The 21,747-nt window shown below is 35.8% G+C and overlaps 1 protein-coding gene across 18 annotated transcripts in view; it reads right to left on the bottom strand.

Annotated features, from left to right (window-relative positions):
- NRG1 (neuregulin 1) overlaps nucleotides 1–21,747 on the bottom strand; it is a 1,133,309-nt gene that overhangs the window by 38,137 nt on the left and 1,073,425 nt on the right. For 17 of the 18 annotated variants that reach the window (XM_017534988.2, XM_037741063.1, XM_037741067.1 and 14 more), the window contains one exon: nucleotides 912–1,041. In XM_017534988.2, coding sequence (XP_017390477.1) covers nucleotides 912–1,041 — 130 coding nt within the window. Of the gene's footprint in view, nucleotides 1–907; nucleotides 1,042–21,747 lie in introns of those variants that run through there. The other variant, XM_037741109.1, reaches the window with a different exon arrangement.

Below are 21,747 nucleotides of genomic sequence, written 5' to 3'. Positions count from 1 at the left end.
TATTTTCATAATTTCAATAAAACATTATATATCTTTTTAGGGCCACATCAAATTATGAGTCCATATAGCACATATAGGCTAAATATCAAGAGCAGATTTAAAATACATGGCAAAATAAACATGTGCTTTTGAATGAGTCCTATTAGTTTTTACTACAAGGTTTAAATATTTAATTGACTGATACTATCACTATCTTACTCTGCCTATTGAGACAGAATAAACTGGACACTTCTTAGTGGTGCATCAACTCTTTCAGGTCATTGGAAAGAAAGTGCTATTCTAGATATATCTACAGACGAATAAAAGAACACTGCTGTCTACCCACAGGGATGCTATACACACTCGATGGATTTCTAAATACATGTAATTTACATTTTTCTTTTCTTTTTACTAGCAATATAAATCTAAAGTCCATTTAAAATATGGTTATGAAACAATAAGACAATCCCAAGTGTAACAGACATATGTCAGCCAATAATCTTCTGCCTTTCTGCTTCTTTTACTTGTCTTATTCATTTTGCGGGTGATCACTGGGATAAGAAAGCAACATTATCTTACAGCTTAATTGATACATTGGATGTAGAAGTAGATACCAAAAATTATAGGCCTCTAAGATATTTGCCCATCTTTTCTGAATCACAACAAGAAAAACCACAAAGAAAGCAACATTATAAATAACGGCAAAAAAAAAAAAAAATCACACACATTGAAAAGAGCAAAAAACAATTCTGGATATGACAGAGGAGTGATGACAAATGATATGAATGTTTTAAAACACTCTATATATAAAACAGCATTATTCAACATGATGCAACAAAATTGGAAAAAAAGAAACAATACATCATGAGACATAGAATCATCTGAAACAAGCAGTTATAGATATAAGCCACACACAGGATTTCTTTTCTTACTTGCACAAGTATCTCGAGGGGTTTGAAAGGTCTTTCACCATGAAGCATTCGCCTCCATTCACACAGAACGTTTTCTCCTTCTCTGCACATTTTACAAGATGGCTTGTCCCAGTAGTAGATGTAGATGTAGCTGAAGAGGAGAGAAAGGAGAAAGATTAACTTTGACTTTCTTTTTCCCCCTTCTAAGCAGCCTTTAATCTTAAATCATCAGAAAAGGGAGAGTTCATATAAGGTACAGGAGATTTCACTAAGCTTGCAGATCTTACAAACAATAGCAAAGAAGTTAAGCACTTTCTGGGTCTAATTACATGGAATCAAATTGTAAAAGAGAGAATTATTGAGTTAACTAATTTTATTATAATTAAATAGGAAAAGGGGCTTAATATTTTTTTCTTTTCTTTTCTTCTTTTTTTTTTTTGTGACAGAGTCTCACTCTGTTGCCAGGCTGGAGTGCAGTGGTGCCATCTCAGCTCACTGCAACCTCTGCCTCCCAGGTTCAAGCAATTCCCCTGCCTCAGCCTCCTGAGTAGCTGGGACTACAGGCGCGCACCACCACACTTGGCTAATTTTTGTATTTTAGAAGAGATGAGGTTTCACAATTTTGGCCAGGATGGTCTGGACCTCCTGCCCACCTGTCTCGGCCTCCCAGAGTGCCGGGATTACAAGCATGAGCTACTGCACCAGGCCGGGGCTCAACATTTTTAAACCAATATATAATTTTCCAGGTAGTTGGAAAAGACAAGCTCTATTGTAATTAAAATACATTTCCCAGGAAGGTTCAAGATAATAATATAAAGTCATGTCATCGCAACAAAATTTAGACATCTATTTGTTAATGGCAACTAATTGATAAAATTATTTATTTTGAAATGTTTTATGTGCCTATTGCCTTCACATTTTTTAGACATGATGTACAGTATGTATAAAAAGAAGTAAGTTGGCTTATTTGTTCCCAATGAAAACATTATAGATTATTAGTCAGATACATATTAACAATGCAGATTAGAAGCCATTTTTTTCTACTCTAATTTCTTAGAGGAATATGGTTGAATGTCCAACTGCCATCATACTTTTAAGGAAATGGAAAGAATCTAATATCACTGTAAATGTAGACTAAAGCACTACAAAATATCTCCATTTTGAATGAGGGGTAGAAATAAGTTTCAATTTTGGTTTGCAACACCTTCATACGATTAACTTAATACTTACTTGTCAAACTTCACTTTACATGAAAAGTGGGCACATGAATTATACAAGGCCAAAGCTCTCAGCCCCAGGCTACCAGGGCATTTAGTACCAGGATGCTTCTCATATCATTGGGAACAGCATGGGCAATACTCAGTCCCAACCAAAAAATGTCTAATGTATACAATGTTTATCAATGATATTATCAGGATGAAAAGCACAACCACTGTATCGAGCCAGTGCAGATTCTATATACACTTTTAAGGAAAAAATATCCAACTTTAGAGGCAATATTTTTTCTTGTCTACTGATACATTCTTATGAATTTTTAATCTCTTATCTGTCTTCCTTACTAATTTCTGTTTTATTATTTCCATGTGAATTTCATATACCTTTGTTTACTTTTACTTGACCTGCCATGTATTACTTTTCCATTTTCTTCTGCCTTTCCTGTTCATTTCCTTCATAAGTCTACATTTTGTTGTGACACATAACCTAATTTTGTCTTCTCCCCTGTTTGATTTTTATTCTATCTGACTGGAATACTCAGCATCTGATTATTCCATTTCTGAATTACTCATGGCCTTGCTTGCCTCTTATTCTCCCGTCTAAGGCATGTTTTTGGACCCCTTTCATTGGTCTTAGCATGGCTTTTTGGAATAACAGCAAAAGGCACTCAAAACAATTTGTAATTTGGGGACAGATATGGTTCAAATCTTGTCCCCTACTGGTTTTGAATAAGTCACTTAACCACTCAGATGCTCAATATTCCCATTAAGAAAACAGGGGTAATGGCACTCTTACAGAATTTTGTAGATATTATAAATAATCTAGATAAAGGAATTGGCAAAAAAAAAAAACTGGCATTCAATGAATAATAGCAAATATTAATGGGCAAGTAGGGAAGACTCTTAATTTGGACATGTTCAATGAGAGAAAAAGCTTGACAATGGAAATCTGGGGACTTTGAAGATGTATGCTATTTATATTTTTTTAAAGGAGAACTTTATTTCTAAGGAGATGCATGTTATTCTGGAATCATTACTATGGATAAATAAGAATTAGACTAATTTTGTTATTACATCAAAAAAAAGTTAGTTTCAAATTACATTTCAAGGCATCTTTTCCAGGCCTATGAACCAAACAAATTAAACAAGAGGAATAAGAAAGAATGAGGAGACAGGTGATTTTTACCATCAATTATCACTTACAATTTAACATCTTCATCAAGAAGAGGGGAACATGATTTGCATTTTTGGTCTGTAAAACCATGTAATATACAACATTCCTAGATATCACACAGAGTATAATTTTAACCTAATATTTTCTCTTCATGTGAAAACCTACTTATTTAGGTGCTATATATTAATATTTTCATCCACAGCAATTGCCTTTAAAAAATATTAGGAAGTTTGCCTTGAATGTTAAAGGTTTTGTGCTTAAAGGCTTTCAACTGCTGACAGGATTCCACAGGATGACAAATGGAGCTGGGTATGCTTACTGCCCCAGGTGACAGTGCTGAATGGGCCACCTGCAGTGTGCTGTCACTGTGCAGTCCTGCAGAGGAACTCTGAACCTCAAGCAGACCCGAGTGGCCTTTGCATCTCTGACAGGTTGCTAAAGATTGCCCTTCATGCAACCTGAACAGCAAACACTGCCTGGGCTCTCTCCGGACAAATGCCAACAATTTTGCTAAAACAACAAAACCAACATTCCACTTCCCCCCAAAATGTAGGCACTCCTTATAAAATGTAAACAATAAAAATAGCAAGTGATATAAACAACAGATAGACATGCCTCTTCCTTAGACTTTCTGATCTTATGAGATTATCAAAATGAGATTAATACGTATGTTAAAAACTAGAAACAACTTATGAGATTAATACGTATGTTAAAAACCAGAAACAACTAAAAAAACTATAAACAAAAGTATATCTCCCTGAAATGATTATCCTTGTAACCCTATCCTGAAGCACCTGGCTCTGATATATTCATTTAAAAAAATCTTAGATCATTACCTGAAACTAGTAATGGGGTATTTGATAGCAAAATGATTCCTTGAGGGAAACGAAGTAGCAAGTATCTCATACAGTCCTGGATTATTATGCTTAGCACTTTTCTCCTTTAGCAGCAGTGAGATCAAAAAATGATCATGAACTGTAAGGCAGCAAGGAGCTCCCAGGTGATGCGAAGTGTCAACTGACTGGATGCAGCTGCTCTGAACCAGCCAAGCACAGGAATAAGTTGTAATTGTCAGAAGAACCCGGGATGGAGATTGTGCTACATACACTCTTCAGATTTTTGCCAGGTTTCCTTTCGGTCTCCCAATTGGAACACAGTGCCCTGACAGTCTTACACAGGCCGATAAATTTTGCAGTGATAATTTTTCTCTGTGCCGTATACACTCAGTATTCCTAAATCAGTTTCCACTTGGTAATTCAACCAGAACATAATGAAACAGACAAAGCGGGTCCTATGCCAAACAGAGCAAGCAGCATTCTTTCTGGGGGAGCTAGGAGGACTTGTATTAAAGGTAAAGATTTGGAAGATAAAATATGTTTCAATATATAAAAGATGACCCCGCCCGGCCCATAGTTGGTCCAGGAAGGAGGTGAAGTAGATCTCACTCATTCAGTGTTTCCTAAACCTCGTCTCCCTCTGATTTGTGATTAGTTTTTCACAATTTGGGAGTTACTACTAGAAGTAGTGACTGCTAAATGAACAGCAGTTAGAAAAACACTACAAAATCTGATATTACTTTGATGTTTGCCACTTATATGACCACTTTATCCCAAACACACTTTCCTTGGTATGTCAGCAACTACAATATCATGAGGAAGAAAGTATAAGGTAAAGCAGTAACTTACTATTAGGTTGGTGCAAAAGTAATTGTGGTTTGGGCCATTCCTTTTAATACCAGAGAATGTATTCTCTAGTACTTTACTCTAGACCTGGTCTGCCTTGGCAAAAAAGGTCAGGACAAATGATCATTGCTGGGGAATCTGGACAGTTCTCTGAAATAGCTGAGAACTTGGGGACTACTACCATCATTTCAGGGCTCCAAAAATCATTTACCACACAACAGGATTCCCTTCTTCCTTCATGTCCTCCCTCTTTCTTCCATGCAGCCTGCCCCTCCCCACCTTCTTTCTTTCCTTTCTTCCTCTTCTCCTCCTTCCTTCCTTTCTTCCTCATCTCCTTCCACAATTCTTTTGTTTTATTTTGAGATGGAGTCTCACTCTTGTCGCTAGGCTGGAGTGCAGTGGCGTGATTTTGGCTTACTGCAACCTCCTCCTCCCAGGTTCATGAAATTCTCTTGCCTCAACCTCCCAAGCAGCTGAGAATACAGGCCCACACCACCATGCCCAGCTAATTTCTTTTTGGATATTTAGTAGAGACAGGGTTTTACCATGTTGACCAGGATGGTCTCGATCTCTTCACCTTGTGATCTGCCTGCTTTAGCCCCTCTAAGTGTTGGGATTACAGGTGTGAGTCACTGTTCTGGCCCATAATTATTTAATGACTGTTATCAATTATGTGCAGGACATAGGGATAACAATCAAAATCACTGGGGTTGAAAACTGAAAGACCATAACCAACTCTCCCTAGAAGGAAACCTTCATAGACAAAATGTAGTGAAATGAACACTGAAGTTGGCTTGAAAGAATCAGGTCCAAGGCACAATTCTGCCAATTATTAGCTGTGGGACTTCTATCTACCTGCCTTCGAAAATTCAGCAGCAAGAATGAGATACCAAGGGGTTGTTGCCAAGCTTATTAAAACACTTTGTCAGTTGCAACATTGCACACAAATATATGATACTGTTACTATTACTAATCACATAAATATTGAACAAAGAAAAGTAAAAAAGGAAATTCTGTCTAGACTGCAATTTTACATGTATAAGCAGAACTCAAGAGTTGTTTCTTAGGAAATTATTCTTCTGCAAAATGTGAAGAAAAATGACCTAATTTGGAGCAACAATCATTGAATGATTATAAAGCATTAAGTAAGTATCATGAGTCTATGTTTAACTTTATCAAAACTACTTGTCAAAAATGTATAGTCACTTAATATCTTTATAAAATAAAATTGAACAATTTGAGTTAAGAGGAATTAACATCATAAACACATGATTAGTTTACTCTTTCAAGATCAACACAATTCTTTAATATTTCTGACTGAATTTCCAAATTACAAGAATTAAGCTTACAATATTACATATTATGTATTATGATAATTTTTTAAAGTACAAAATATTTTAAAATCGTGTCATGTCTATAGTATGTGGAATTTAATATGAACTTTGTAATAACATTTTGGAAATAATACTATTGCCCATTTTGTAAATACACAGAATAAATAGCTGAGAAATAATTGAGTGTTCTCTGCTTGTTACTTAATATTTTCCCAAGGAATCACACAGTATTTCCTGTAGAATTCTAGGTTTTTTCTTCTCAAGACAGGGTAAAAAGAAAATAATGCTGTAAAGGATAGCTTGCTTTTCTTGCTTGTTTTAAGTGGTGTTTTCCTTATCAGTGAAGTAGATAGACAAAACCAGTAGACCAGGACCATTATATAAATGCAAACTGCTGATAAAAGTCACTCTATTCTTCTTTGACAATTAGCAGGAATTAGCATGAGTATACAGTGTATACTCCAGGGAGCAATCATTAGATCCTGTTTCCCTTGAATGAATTAGTCCTCACCCACAGCTTTTAGGACTGTTCTTTATGAGTTACTTACAGAAAATTTAACTAAATAACTCTACGTCATTGTTTAATAAAATATGCACATTTAAAACATTTTAAATGTTTGAATATTAAACTGCTAATCACTAAAAATTATTTTTTTAACCTTACCTGTAGTAGCTTCAATGCTTATGTATTTAGAAATCTGCATACTTTCTTGCTCTTTGATGTCCAGTTAAAGAAATCTGAAATTATTATTCTTGCTCCGAATATAGCTCCTTTACAATTAGGTACAATGAGCAGACAGAGCTCCTACTGGGGAAAGATGCTTAGGTGGCTCCTGAAGATGAAGCTCTAGAGCAGAAGCTGAGCAGAAAGAGCTGTGCCACCTAAGGCAGCTTCTCTAGATGCCAAGGGAATGATAGGTGGAGTCATTAGTTTTCCAAAAGAAAGGTTCCGAGTCAGGCTCAGAACTGTGGATGCCTTGTCATTCTGGGTTGGCATTTTTTCCTGGGAAGTCATTCAATCCTTTGCTGAATAGCAAATACGTACTTGAAAAGGAAAGAAAGTGACCAGAGGAGATCAAAGAAAACCTGCATAGAGTTGGAGGTTCCCAGAGCCAATATAGTGACTGGAAGTAACATATCATCTCTCTTGACCTCTCCTTGACTGAACTCTGCTCAAGAAACAAAAAGGGAAGCCAGGGAGAATTCTCAGGAGACCATTAATGGAATCAGGACTTTCTAAAGCAGAATTAGGGCATCCAACCCCATGGAGCTCAGGACTTAGCTAATACGCTGGGAGCACTTAGAGGTTTGTAGACTTCTTACAAGGTGACACTTTGTCCAAAGAACAAGTTGACACCAAGGGCCAATGGAGATTAACTGGTTTAACTGATGAACCTGGGCTTTGGCATGGCTCAAACACATACAGAATGATAGGACTATCAAGGATCTTAGCACATGTATAGTTGATCCTATATATTTAAGGAGCATACAGATCATCTCAAAAGTATAGTTCTGCAGCCTTTAATCAAATACCTCTAGCTAAGAATTCACAAAAGTGCACAGGGGAAGGCTTGCCCAAGGTCACATAAATGAATTAGAAAATGCTTCCTAAAGTGGATAAGATTCCTCTCTCCCTTACAAGCTCTCTGGGCAGACCCTGATATTATTTCTTCCTATTCAGCAGAATGAAAAGTGACCTTTGGGTGTTTCTTCTCATAAAACAAAATTATAATTTTTGTTGTAACACTGATCTCATTTGTAGCTAAACAGAAAGCAGATTCTAAGTTCCCAGCAGTTGCTGAGCAAATGAATTTGGTGTCATTAGACAGTGTTATCCTTAGAAAAATAAGATTGCCAGGAAAGGTTATTTTTCAAACCTACAAGTTGCTGTTTTTTTTTTTTTTTTTCAGACAGAGCGTTTTACTCATAACACAGTCTAATCATCTTAAGTCTACCATTTCTTAAGAGAAACATCTCAATATACAAATACCTTGGAAGATGTCATAGCTTTTCCAAAGAAGAAGAAAAGTATCTTCCCACAGTGGATAACTGACTAAATGGAGTTACAAGAAAGGTACATTTTCTTCTTCACAAAGCCAATAATCTTTTCTTACCTAAGAAGCCAACTCCAGAAACACAGTTTTGCTATATATTTTCTACTAATCACTGACAGTTTTATATGTGTATAAAATTTCCATAGCTGGGAGTCCACAAACTTTCAAGCTGTCCCTTGAATCTTTTTCCATCAATACTTAGATTCTAAAGGAGCAGAATCCGTCTAGCCTGCAAATCAAATATCAGCAGTCTATTTGACTGTCTTAATTTGGTAGATTTATAGATCTCACCAGGCTAAATGTAGAAAGCACACATTCTTTACTATACTCTGCATTTTCTACCAGGATCATTTTGGGTGGAAGAAGGTCATGCCAATGTAGAAAATGTTAACCTGTCAGGTTCCAAACTAGTCAAGTCTTCAGCACCAAACAAAACAAGTCAAAACAAAGAGGGCTGAACACCCAACAAGAATCAAGGATTCAGTTATTCAAGAAGCTACTGAAATTACCATGTGACATTTAATGACATAGGTCAATTAATTCATCAATTAAGCCCATTTAGAAATGAAAGTAGACGAAAGGTCAAAAGAAATAAATCATAAGGTAAATTCATTATTTTACTCAACACATTTTAAAAAATACCATGGAACATCAGCAAATAAAAGCCATATGGTCATTTCAATGGATACTGAATCAACCTTTGATGAAATTAGAAAGCCAATTTTTAAAAAAACTATTAAGTATTATCCTTAAAAATCAAACCTGAATTTAATCAAACATCCACATACATGTAACCTACAGGAACTAAGTTAAGTGGTATCAGAGGGGATGCAATAAAACCCAGAGAACTTTTCAGGACAAATAACTTTCCTTAAAAAAATAAATAAATAAACGTGGAAAAAAGAGACACAGGGAGCTAGAGCTAGAATCAAACAAAGAGTGAAAAAAGGAGAAAGATTCAAAAGATCAACACTTAAAAGAGTGTTAAGAAATATAGCAACCAATCACAATGTTTGCAAATCTCATTTAGATCCTGATTCAAACAGCTATAAATGTAGGAAGTCTGATCATGGATTAGACAATGAATAATAATGTTCAGGGGTCATCATTAATTTTTATGTTTGTCAAATATGTTATGGCTATATTTAAAAAGAGAAGAGTCCTTATCTTTTAGAGATACTGAAATATTTATACGTTAAATGATAAGATGTCTGGGATTTGCTACAAAATAGTAAGAGTGGAGGGAAATGACTGGGATCAAGCTGAAACAAAACTGAGAGCTGCTGAAGTGGTGATGGCTACATGGAGATTCATTACACAATCCTTTGTATTTTCAGGTTTTTAATATGCATGTTTAAATGGATATTATATATATACTTGTTTAAATATATGCTTACATTTATATTTAAAATTTAAAAATGCAAAATATAATGATTTTAGGTTTTTCCAAACATGTCTATACTGTACAACTAGAATGATATTCTGTATCATTTAAAGACATCTGCTCTTAGCTAATAATCTAAATGATCCTTAACACTGAAACTCTAGGGGAGAATTCCGTGAATGTCAAGGACAAGTAAAGGATATTGACTATCGGTGCTACTATTCAGCATTGCTCTTAATGTTCTAACCAATGCAATAAGGCAGGAATTTAAAAATTATGATATAACTTTAGAAAATGAGAAGATAAAATAATCATTATCTGAAGACAATATGGTTGGATAGCAGTAGTAACTATCAAAAAAACCCAGTGAAATTATGTGATCATATTCACAGGAGCAACAGAAAATATCAATTAGTTAGGTCAGTCAGATAGGAATCTAACAATAAATATGAAGAATGGGAAATACATTAAAAGAGTCATATATGAAGAAGGTGAATTTGGCCCATGGTTGTAGGAGAAGAAGGCATTCCACTAAAGGGAAAAAAACAAATAAATGTGGACGTAAGAAAATAAATGTCACGTTTGGTGGTGAAAGGCAGTAGTTCAGTTTGACTAGGATATGGATTACAGTTACGGAGGTGAAGTTAATGAAGCTATAAAATAATAATTTTCTTCTCCATACCAGAGAATACTTATCTTTTCCATGCCAGAGAAGCCCTTGATAACCTGGTTGTAATTAATGTTTAAGATGCAGACCATGAAGAGAATTAGGCTTTTGAATAGGGCCAAAATTAATAAAATTAATGGTCTATTCTACAGCCTTTGAAAGGGGAGAAAATGCAGATCAGGAGACTAGTGAACGGGGTGAGGGTAGAAGAGGGTTTGAGGATAAGAGTGTTCGAAAGATAATGATGAAAAAAGAATAGGGCTCACATTCAGGGAATAACACTACTTTATATTTATATACAGTACAATTTGAGAAGCACTAACTGCTGGCGTTCCTTTGTATTTCACACCTTGTACTGCACCTCTTTCTAAGGCATTCAGACTGCTTATCACACATTTTCTCATTACTTTTCCCACAATGTAGGAAACAGTCATCATGTTAACAGAGGAACCGAGGCCCATTTTCAATATTCAATACTCGTCGGTAAAACCAAAATGTCTGTTACAGCTGAAGCTGTCACTGTGCTTTCTGAATCTCACTGTACCACGTCTGTTGATACAAAGGATCCCATTAAGAATGGGCAATACCATAACTGGGCTGAAATGATATGTTTTTACACAGACGATGAAGGCAGTGATGTGCCTAGGAGTTATAGAAGCATTTTCGCTCCAGGAAATGATTTCTGAAAAATGTTTTTAAAAATCTAAACTTTCAGTACTTTGCAGCAAGAAGGCTCTCTAAAAGTGCAGCAAAAAATGGTTCCAGGATTTAGACACAATCTTCCAAGTGTTTCGGGTTTGAGCCAGGCCTCTTTGAATAGTGGCTCTGCAGGCAAGAAGCCTGACTAACATTCCTCAGGATGTCGCACGTGCGGTTTGAAACGCGCCTCTCTAAAACCCCAGACTGCACATTGCTACATACCATTTAGCCAAATTATTGCAGTTCTGTGTTTGTGTGATGGTTGTGGACATAAATAGCCAGTTTATGTTTCCAGGAGCACAACATTTTCCTCACTGAGGCCAAAAATTGCTGCATATAAAGCAATGAAGTAGTAAAAGCATGTTTGAGCATATGAATCTTGCTCCATAACACTTGGCTAATTTCAGTCCATATATTTTCCCACAACTCCCAGGAGTTCCTTGTTCCCAAGTTCGTGATCAGAGTAGCAAAACATCTCTCCCTGTAATATGATGTGTTATTAAATATATACCTGCAGTTTTTAGGTTTCCAGTACAAATTCTATAGTAACCAAATAACACACGAAAATCTAACTTTTTTCAATACTGTATGTCATTTCACTCCTGACCAACCTGAACAGGAACAAAACAACGTTTCAAAAAAACAGATAATTTTAAGTGCTTTACTTAAAGAAAATGGCTGCCTTTTTTTCTTGCCCCTCACCCAGCCCCAGGACTAGCAGGCCGTAATAGTTCTTGTTTCTCTAAAGAGAATATACATTTTAGGTCAGAGAAAGAAGCCATGGGGCGGTAGTACTACTGCATATTCTGTGTCTTTACGGGAACAGGGCCAAAATGATAAATTAACTTTACGTTATACCTAAAGATGCCCTCCCTAAAACCCTGTGCTTTTTCTTTGTTTTTTTAAAATTTTGGGGGCTCCACATTCAAACCTAACAAGCACCTGTTCTTCTACTGTTGGCTTTCAACCTTGTTGTTCAATGGGAAGACAGCAAACAGGTGTGTACACTCCTTTTCTACATTACATACTATTTTTTAAAAAACAGGAGTTCTGCGTTCTATTATCATCATCTGGCCTTGCTGCTATGCACATACACACACCCACGCACACGTGTACACACACACACACACACACACACACACACCATGCAGTTGTTAGAAAAATCTAATGGAAATCATGTTGGTCATAGTTAGACCAAAAAACGGCATGTGGAAGATGATCATAAAAAGAAAAGTGGAGGAGAGGTCAGGGCCTTATCTCAGTCTGCCTGGCTAAATTCCCTGAATCATCAGACACAAGGAATATTAAGGAGGTCCATACTTAGGACCTTAGTTATAATTTATTAGTTTTTTCCTGGTAGCACTGTATCTGCCCATGTCTATGGGCTAATAAAACACTTCCATCTCCTGGAGCTGTAATAACTCAGAATGACCGAGGTCTTCCCCCTCTTCTCTTAAAACATAAAGCATTTTTGTAGGCACTGCAAGCATGTGTTTAACACAGGTCTCCGCTCTTTCCATCCATTACTACAAAGCCACCTAAAAATCAAAGCATTCAAAACCAAATGCTAGGCTATGTCCATTCTTCCCATTCAGTTCCTCATACTTCCACGCAGTTCCTGGAGAATAGTCAAAGTCTTCAGTTGAGATTTGCCATTTACTCAAAAGCTTTCAAAAAGCAGAACACTTTGCAATATGAAATATGTATAGCAGGAATTCGCATTTCCAGTTCTGCTTAAATAGGCATAGCCAACACCTAGTGAGGCACGTTCTAATTCAATAACCACAGAATCCAGTGACTCCCATAATGGAAAGACGTGTGCAGGAGTTACACTTCTGAACCCCAGCAAGGGAAGAGTTCACAGATGACAGGCTGGCTGTACTGATGGCTTGCCAGGAAAACAAGACCTTGCTAAGAAGAAGAAACCAGACCTCTGATCCTATTATTTAAAAAAGCCTGATATATTCATAGCTTTTTCCATATGAAATCCTTACTTCTGAACATTTTTTAAATACGGAACACTTTTGTTGAAAGAGTCAGAGACTTTTCTTGGTTTCACACCTTTTTGGTGTATTGGAGTTTCAACCACAGGGATGACATTGTCTCTCAACAGACATCAGTCATACGTGGAAGACCTTTTCTGTACAGATGCTCCCATCATCTCCTCATGCCTTTCATGCTTAGCATTAAGGAATATTAAGGAGGTCCATACATAGGGCCTTAGTTATTTTATTAGGTTTTTTTCCTGGTAGCACAGTAAAAACTGATGCTTGGATTTTCCTCCAAGTCTGAAAACCTGAGGGAAATGAGTCATTGTTCTACTGACTTGAGGTCACACAAGTCCTACGAATTCCATGGTAATAGTTCAAAAGGATCTTAGTTACCGGAGACATGTTATACAAATTCAGCAATCCAGTTGGGTGTAGAGGCTCATACCTGTCATCCCAGCACTCTGGGCTGAGGCGGAAGGATGGCATGAGCCCAGGGGTTCAAGACAAGCCTGGGCAACCCAGCAAGGTCCTGTCTCTACACAAATTTAAAAAATTAGCTGAGCATGGTGGTGCTTCCCTGTGGTCCCAGTTACTTGGGAAACTGAGATCTAGGAGTTCAAGGTTAGAGTGAGTCATGTTTGTGCCACTACACTCCAGCCTGGGCAACAACAGAGCAAGATCCTGTCTTAAATCAGCAATCCTTCATGCTGCTTTTCATAAAAAGGTTATTAAAATCTGTCAAATGACTACATGGGTCTATCATGACCACTGAGTCTGGCCTGAGGCTCATGCTTAGGGAGTGAATGCTCCACTTGCCAAAGTACTATGCATGCATGCACTTGCACTTGTCCATGTGTGTTTGTGTGCATGTGCACATGTGCATTTGTGTGTGCATGCCTGTGATCAGGGATTTCCTTTCCTTGAAAAATCAAAATGCATTCTGTCACCCATTGACTGAAAGGCTGATTTTTATTCTGTAGTTTTCTATAGAAGGAATGATCAGGAACTGCAGGATTCACTGATAAATAAGTATGTATGTTACTCTGTGCTTAATTATATCTCATGACTCCTGTTATCAAAGCTCTTTTCCTATAGCCAGGAAAGTGTCCAAGACATCTCATTAATTTTCCCCCATTTGCATTGTCTAGATTCTTGCTTGTTTTCAGTCTAATCAATTGATAGCAGTAGTCCGTCTTGAAGCCAAATATAATTTTAGGCAGACTAAATATCAATTGATTCATTAGTTAACAATACTATTAAAATACATCATCATCATTCTTTAACATTTAAAAACATACCATTTTATCCTTTGCTCTATTTAAGTCTTTAAACACCTACTTGGCCATTTTGTTCATTTGTCTGTTTTCATTTTCTAGAACATAACACCATTTCATCTGTCAATTATTTTCAATGTAAATGACTGCTACAAAGATAAACAAGCAGAACACATGGATAAAACAGAATGGAAATGACAAATGCATTCATAGTGTCAAAATATTTCTTCTTGGCTGGGTGTGGTGGCTCCCACCTATAATCCCGGCACTTTGGGAGGCCAAGGCAGTTGGATCACTTCAGGTTAGGAGTTTGAGACTAGTCTGGCCAACATGGTGAAACCCCGTCCCTACCAAAAATACATAAATTAGCTGGGCATGGTGGTGTATGCCTGTAATCCCAGCTACCTGGGAGGCTGAGGCAGGAGAATTGCCTCAACCAGAGAGGCAGAGGTAGCAGTGAGCTGAGATTCCACCACTGAACTCCAGACTGGGCAACAGAGTGAGACTCCATCTCAAATACACACACACACACACACACACACACACACATATTTTATATATATATATAAAATATATATATATATGCATATTTCCTTTAAAGTTGAAACTAGGCATGGGCAAACCCACAGTAATATCCACAGAAAACAGAAAATTCAGTCCACACTTTTTTTTTAAACTTACTCATGAATTATTGGACAGAAAGTTAACAACAAAAAAATCTGATGGTGGATGTATGGGAGAAAAGGAGAGAGGAGGCGGGATTTTGGCTTTGTGAAAATTCAGCATTTCTTAGAATTTAGATAATGAATTTGAAATTCAATTTAATTAGGAAGGCTTAGGATGCCACTTTTGTAAGGTAAATAAAGCTATAATGCTCTTCAGGGGCTAAAGTCAGATAGTCACAGGATATTTTACTGAAACGAGAAGGATTTTTGATGCACAGGGCTTGTTACTTGTCTTAGTTTGTTCCTTCTTTTTGAATGTACCATATTTCTTGGGTTGACACTCTGGAAGCTGCTGCAATTTATGGTAAAGTCTAGCTTCAAATCCTGATGTGAAGTTGGAGTTTCCTACATAGGACTATTACAGCAGCAATATGGCAACAAAGGAACTTAATTGATAAGTCTAATGAAATTTAATCTGTTAAGTGGCCCATGTGATCTATGTTGCTGGAATCACTTTCTAGAGACAGGTACACTAACTATATACACAAAGGTCAAAAGAGAAAAGACGACTGAGCTAGGAATTAAGTCACGTGGGCTTTTGATTTGTGGGACCAGTGCTTCAGGCTCAACATAACAAAACTGACCACTTTCACAACCCTGAGAGATGAGTCATAAACGATCCAGTTCTAGAGACAAGAGATATAGCTGAATTAATAAAATTTTGGCTGTATTTTACAAGCTCTATGACTAGGCATAGCATGAGGTCAGTACAAAGTTCCAACCATGTTTAGATCAGAGAATCACTAGAGCAGAGGTCCAAACAGAAGAAATCCATCAGCATCACAGTAATGGTAGGAAAAATATCACGCATGGCACCAAAATCTTAACCATAACTACCCTAAAAATCATCAGGAGGATTTCAGAATCAAAGTAACAAAAAGGACATACCCTCAATGCTTAGCTAAACTTTATGACTTAATAAGGTAAAAATGAATGTTTGAAGCTAGATGAGAAGTCATCATTTTAACGAGGTTGACACGGATCTGTACTGATTCCAAAGACAGAATTTTTATGTATAGCATTTCTAATTCTTCAGGCATAATTTATAATAAGAGACAAGTTCCTTAAAATTTATTTAAAGATTGAATAACATGTGCTGTTGCTGCCAAATGGGAGGAGACATACTAAATTCCCCCTCACTTTTCACTCGATCCCTACTTATGACTCCTTTAACTTAAAAAAAAAAAGTATCAAATATTCCTGCTTACCATTACATGTAAGGCTAGTAGACTCTTTATTGACAATTTCCACAAAATACAGCATCCCAAAGTGGAAATTAACTTTGAAAGTAAAGAAAGGCATAACAAATTGAATTGAATTATCATTACCTGTGATAAACACTTTTCTGTCCCAGAAACATGAACATCAGAGCGACTGTCTGGATTCTTTCACATGCTAGAATTGATGCCTAAAAAATACTGTTTGGGATATGATTTCTACAAAGTACAGAGAGACTGAACCATCAAAGCCATTATTGGCTCAAGGAAGAAAATGTAAGGGAAAGGGCCATGTCAGACTTATTACCTATGCAGGCTTACGCTGTCATCCATTATCCAACTTACTGGGTGTGAAATGCTAAAAGCAGAACTAAGATTCTGGGACTACCACTCTGTTGCTTTTTGTATTATTGAAGAAATAAATGTATTCATTCTTTACAGTCATATTTATAGAATGAGTCATCATCAATTATATATCAATATAGTTGAAAGTAAAACATCACAGAGCACTTTAAATGTGCTCACAACTACCATTTCTACTGAGCCTGCTATTTATCATGTTCTGGTTATAGGTGATCTTCAAGGTAGATCAAGAGGGAAGAACTGGAGAAATGAGACCCAAAGAAAGAAAGACATTTTGTAATTGCAAAAATGAAGGCGTGCTCTGGATAGCATGTTTGGTTCTTAAACATCTTCTTTCCCCGTTATAGTACAACAACTTCATAGTGTAACTTTATAGCATAACTTGATAATGTAACAATCATTTCTTACAGTAATGTTGTCTTTTGAAGTAGAAATCATGTTTACCGAGGCCAGTCGGTGCCTGGCATTGATAATGTTAGCTGGGCATTGTGAAGGTATGTCTTTGCTTCTCTTCTTTCTGGTTCCCTTTTTTTGGAGAAGAGATGAATGCATGTAAAATTCAAGAGTTATCTGTATAGTAAAGCATGAAAATTCTCAGCTAAAACAAGATAAACTGACATTCATTAAATATCTACTATGTGCCAGACATTCTAGCATTTTAACGCCTTTAGTCCTTACAATAATCCTAAGAAACAGGAATCACTTTGTCTTTCTCACAGTTGAAAAAAACTGAGGCTGAAGAAAGTTAAATGTCATGCCTTTGCTCTCAAAATAATAAAGAGGAAATCCAAGGCAGGTTACGCTAAGCCCATAATATAGCCATTGAAATATTCTGCCCTGCAATGCCTCTTTTATTCCAGAACTATATACATCACCTTGTAGTTAAAAACCAACAAACAAGACCATTAGAGACACCATATTCTTCTACTTCCTAGCAAGCATCACTTCTGAATATTTCTCTAAGTTTGCAAACTATATTGTCAGGGAATGTGACTTAAAATATTACTTTTAGGTTGTGCATTCTTAGCAGAAGGAAGAAGGCTAATGTTTGTCAAATTGATGCTATTTTAGTCTACACTCCTGGAAAATGCTCAGTCAACATTATCTAGTTTTCTGTTGTCTGTTTTAGAATAAAATGGTTATAAATTTTTTGTTAAGCTTTCCTAAGCACTAGAAAACCAACCTGATTTGAAGAGTTAGACTAAATTAGAATAGGAAAGTTATCAGATTTTCAATGATGTGACCACACAGTGCTGGAGTGTTATAAGGGATTTTATTTAACCTCCATTCCGATTATCATCATTTTCCTTTTAAAAAATATTTTTTAAAAAACAACCTAATTTCCATTTAGTTTGTAAAGCTAGGAAAAAAAAAGTTAGAAAAGAATACATACTTTACTTTTTTTATAAGACAAAAGTAAGAGAAATGCATATACATAAAAATGCACATACAAATATAAATATGCTGAGTTATAAACATCATCAGGGAGTTACAGCATCAGGAACTATTCCAAGTGAAATGCTAAATTTAGTTGTGATGCATGTGCAATATTTAATATTTGCATAAGATTTCCGATTGACCTCAATGCAACATTAATACCACTAGATCCTTTAAAAGCCGATTGTATGCAGCAAAGAGATAAGGAGAAAAGACAAAAAAAAAAAGTATTTCTGTAAGAAATGGAGATAAATTATATAAAATAAAAAAATTATCTCCAGGGACATTTGATGTTAGGTTCATTTTGTCGACTTCTAATTTTATTTTACCTCTATTTGTATATAATATGCAAATCCCGCATAATAAACTCTTAAAAATAAGTCTGATGGTAGCACTCCTTAATTAAAAGTTAATTCCTGACTGTCAAGTAATTTAAATGAGCAACATTTAAAGAAATGGGCTGTTCTAAGTAGTTAACATAAGACATCTTTTGTTTGGTTAAATTACATATGAGGATCATCTAATCAGACTTGCTTTACATAGTTACCCCTAACAAAAATAATGCTAAAAATCAGAGTGCCAGACATATTTAAAGTGTTTACTAATGGCAAATAACTGCAAAATTGGAAGAAGAATGTAAAATGTGAGTTAATCTGTGTAATTTTCATCAGTCTCTTCAGTACTCCACTGATTTTTACTAAATTTTATTCAACAGGCTATGCCAAGCCTTATCTTTACCTATTTAAAATTTGAAATACAGGAAGCATGTTCTTAGGACCTCTTGAGACTATATATATGCGCCAGGCTCATTGCACTCTATCCCAGCACTTTGGGAGGCTGAGGCAGAAGGATTGCTTGGGCCTAGGAGTTCGAGACCAGCCTGGGCAACATAGCAGGACCAGACCCTGTCCCTACAAATAAAAACATTTAAAAATTAGCTGGGCATGGTGGTGCGGGCCCTTAGTCCCAGCTACTTGGGAGGCGGACGTGAAAGGATCATTTGAGCCCAGGAAATTGAGGCTGCAGTTTACGCCACTGTACTTCAGCTGGGGCAAAAGAGTAAGACCCTGTCTCAAAAAAATAAAAATAAAAATGAATAATAAAATTTGAATATGGCAAGGTAAGTCATGGATTTGTTCAAAGTAAATTAAAGCTATGGAAGAAATCTGAGAATCATAGAACTTTCTATTTACTTCTGTGATAAGAGAGCTGAGGCACATGGCAAAAATGTTATATAGTTTTTACCTATAATTACATATGAGAGGCGTGACTAAAATATTGAACTTTGCAGTTTCAAATGCACCATTAACATTTTTCACTTAGGCTTCTTTGTTTCCTAAAAATAAGCAGTCAATGTTGAGTAGAAATGTCAAGGAATCAATAAAAAGTAATTAGGAAGAGTGTTTAATGTCCTTGAGAAAAGCTTTGAGGGCAAAAAGGGAAGCTTCGGCTTAGTGAACAGTCAACAGTCTTATATTTTCTTCCATAATAAGAAGAAAGGCAATAATTTAAATTATTTTTTTAAGAAAAATAAAACATAGAAATGTCAAGCGTCACCCTGGGCCATATTGCAGTTAATGTGCTTACTTTCCATCATAAAAATCCACAAGTGAAGGCTGTCCCAGAGTACTGACTCCTGTAGGAAGTCAGCGTTAGATATACCCATGTGTGATATCAAGCAGCAGAGAAGGAACCCTTGTGCTAACACTCAGTTGCTTTAGCTAACCATTCCCGTCATCTTAGAGGAGAGAAACTGGGAGAAAGGAAAGAATTATTGTGTAACTTCAATATGTCAGGGCAAAAATACACTGACATATTGAATCTCATAGTGATCTCATAAAGCTCTTACTAACCTGTAAATTCTATGTTGTTTACCTGCACTTATTAGAAAGTAAACAGTATCTCAGACAGATTAGGGAGTTTGCCAAGACCCTACAGATGGAGAATAGCAGAGTTAAGATTCAAACTCAGACCTCTGACCACAAAGTCCCTACTAAAATGTCTTACGTATTTTCAATGGAGGTTTTTATTATTTTGAGGGCTAAGGGCTCCTTTCAGAATCTGGGGAAAGCTATAAATTTTTGTTTACATGCACTTACAAATACCAAGCATACAATTTTGGAGTTTCATGGACCCCCCTTTTCTAAAGCCAATTCAAGTTAAGAATTCGTTATGGGAGGTCTGGCTCTAAATGACCTTTGGCATCTTCCATAATTTAGAATACTCAATAACATGATTCCATTAGCGATAAGACTAAAAGCTGTTTCCCTCTATTCATTATTTTATTTGCTTTGTTTCAGAGGCCTTTTTCAATAATCTATTTATTTCAGAAATAGGACATTTAAGAACATCACCAAAATTATTCAGATCATGACAAGATAATATAAATTAGGAAAGAAAAACTTAATTAGGAGTCTTTGGGATTATTTTAAGTATAATAAGGATGATTTAACCTTAAGGACTTTATTACAAATGCTGTCACTATTATTTTACAGGTTACTTATAATAAAGGAATATTTTATTTAAATATTCAGATTTACATGTTTTACAGATTACTTATGATAATAAAGAAATGTTTTATTTAAAAGGTATCCCTGTAGATTTTTTAAAAACTCAAATATTTCATACCTATAACTTCAAAAGCTGGTGGGAGGATGAGGGCAGATAGAAAGAGAGTCTCTAAGTTTTTCCTTTTTATTGAGAGGACAAAGATGCTTACCAGTCCTAAAAATTCTTATTTTTCAAGTTTGGACTAGCATTATTTAATACAGAAGCCCAATTTTTTGAAAGAAAACTGCACTAACTTATTTTTTTTTTTTAAAGTACATTCCTTCTGAAAAAAATCCCAAAATGCCACAAACCAATTAGATGTATTTTTATTTATGTGTTTGCAGAGTGAACAGCCTCAAACACACCAGGAAACTGTACCGAAATCTTTTTTATAGTATTGTATTTAATAGGAAATTCCAAGTTGAATGATTATAACATTAAATACAAAAACCCACTCAATATAACTGTAAATACCTGGCATGAAATATAACTGTGCCATTGCTGAATACTTAAGGGTAATGGTTTATTTCACATTAAATTTGAAACAATCTCTGACTATTCTTTCCTTCTACCCTCAATTGCTCTGGAAACAGTCATGAAAAAGCATTTTCTATAGTGACGTTTTTTTCCCTTCTATCTTTCTCTCAAGAGTACGACAAAAGATTTTAAAGAAAATCTCACTTTTAAGTTTGTACGATATTATCATTGTAGGACATTATTACCACTGATTTTAGGTAATATGCTGTTACTACTACTGTGTTGTTATTATTGCTAATCAATGTAAACATTACAATGCATTTTTATTTTATAGAAATGGAATGGCAAGTCTGCTATATCTAAAAATTGGTTATGAATTACTCTATCTGAATTAAAAGCATCATTTATCAAGTGATGAATAAGATTGCATCCCAGCACAAAACATATTTTTCTTTAAAAGGTATTGTTTTGAAATAAATCTCTACAAATAGATTTATTTTTACTTCTTTAGAATATTCAGGCCGGGCGCAGTGGCTCAAGCCTGTAATCCCAGCACTGTGGGAGGCCGAGGCGGGTGGATCACGAGGTCAAGAGATCGAGACCATCCTGGTCAAC

The sequence above is a fragment of the Cebus imitator genome, unplaced genomic scaffold (assembly GCF_001604975.1).
Source record: "Cebus imitator isolate Cc_AM_T3 unplaced genomic scaffold, Cebus_imitator-1.0 Scaffold5, whole genome shotgun sequence".
NCBI classification, from domain to species: Eukaryota; Metazoa; Chordata; class Mammalia; order Primates; family Cebidae; genus Cebus; species Cebus imitator.
The sequence above is the reverse complement of the archived record's forward strand: the minus strand, read 5'-3'. Positions and strand labels throughout refer to the sequence as shown.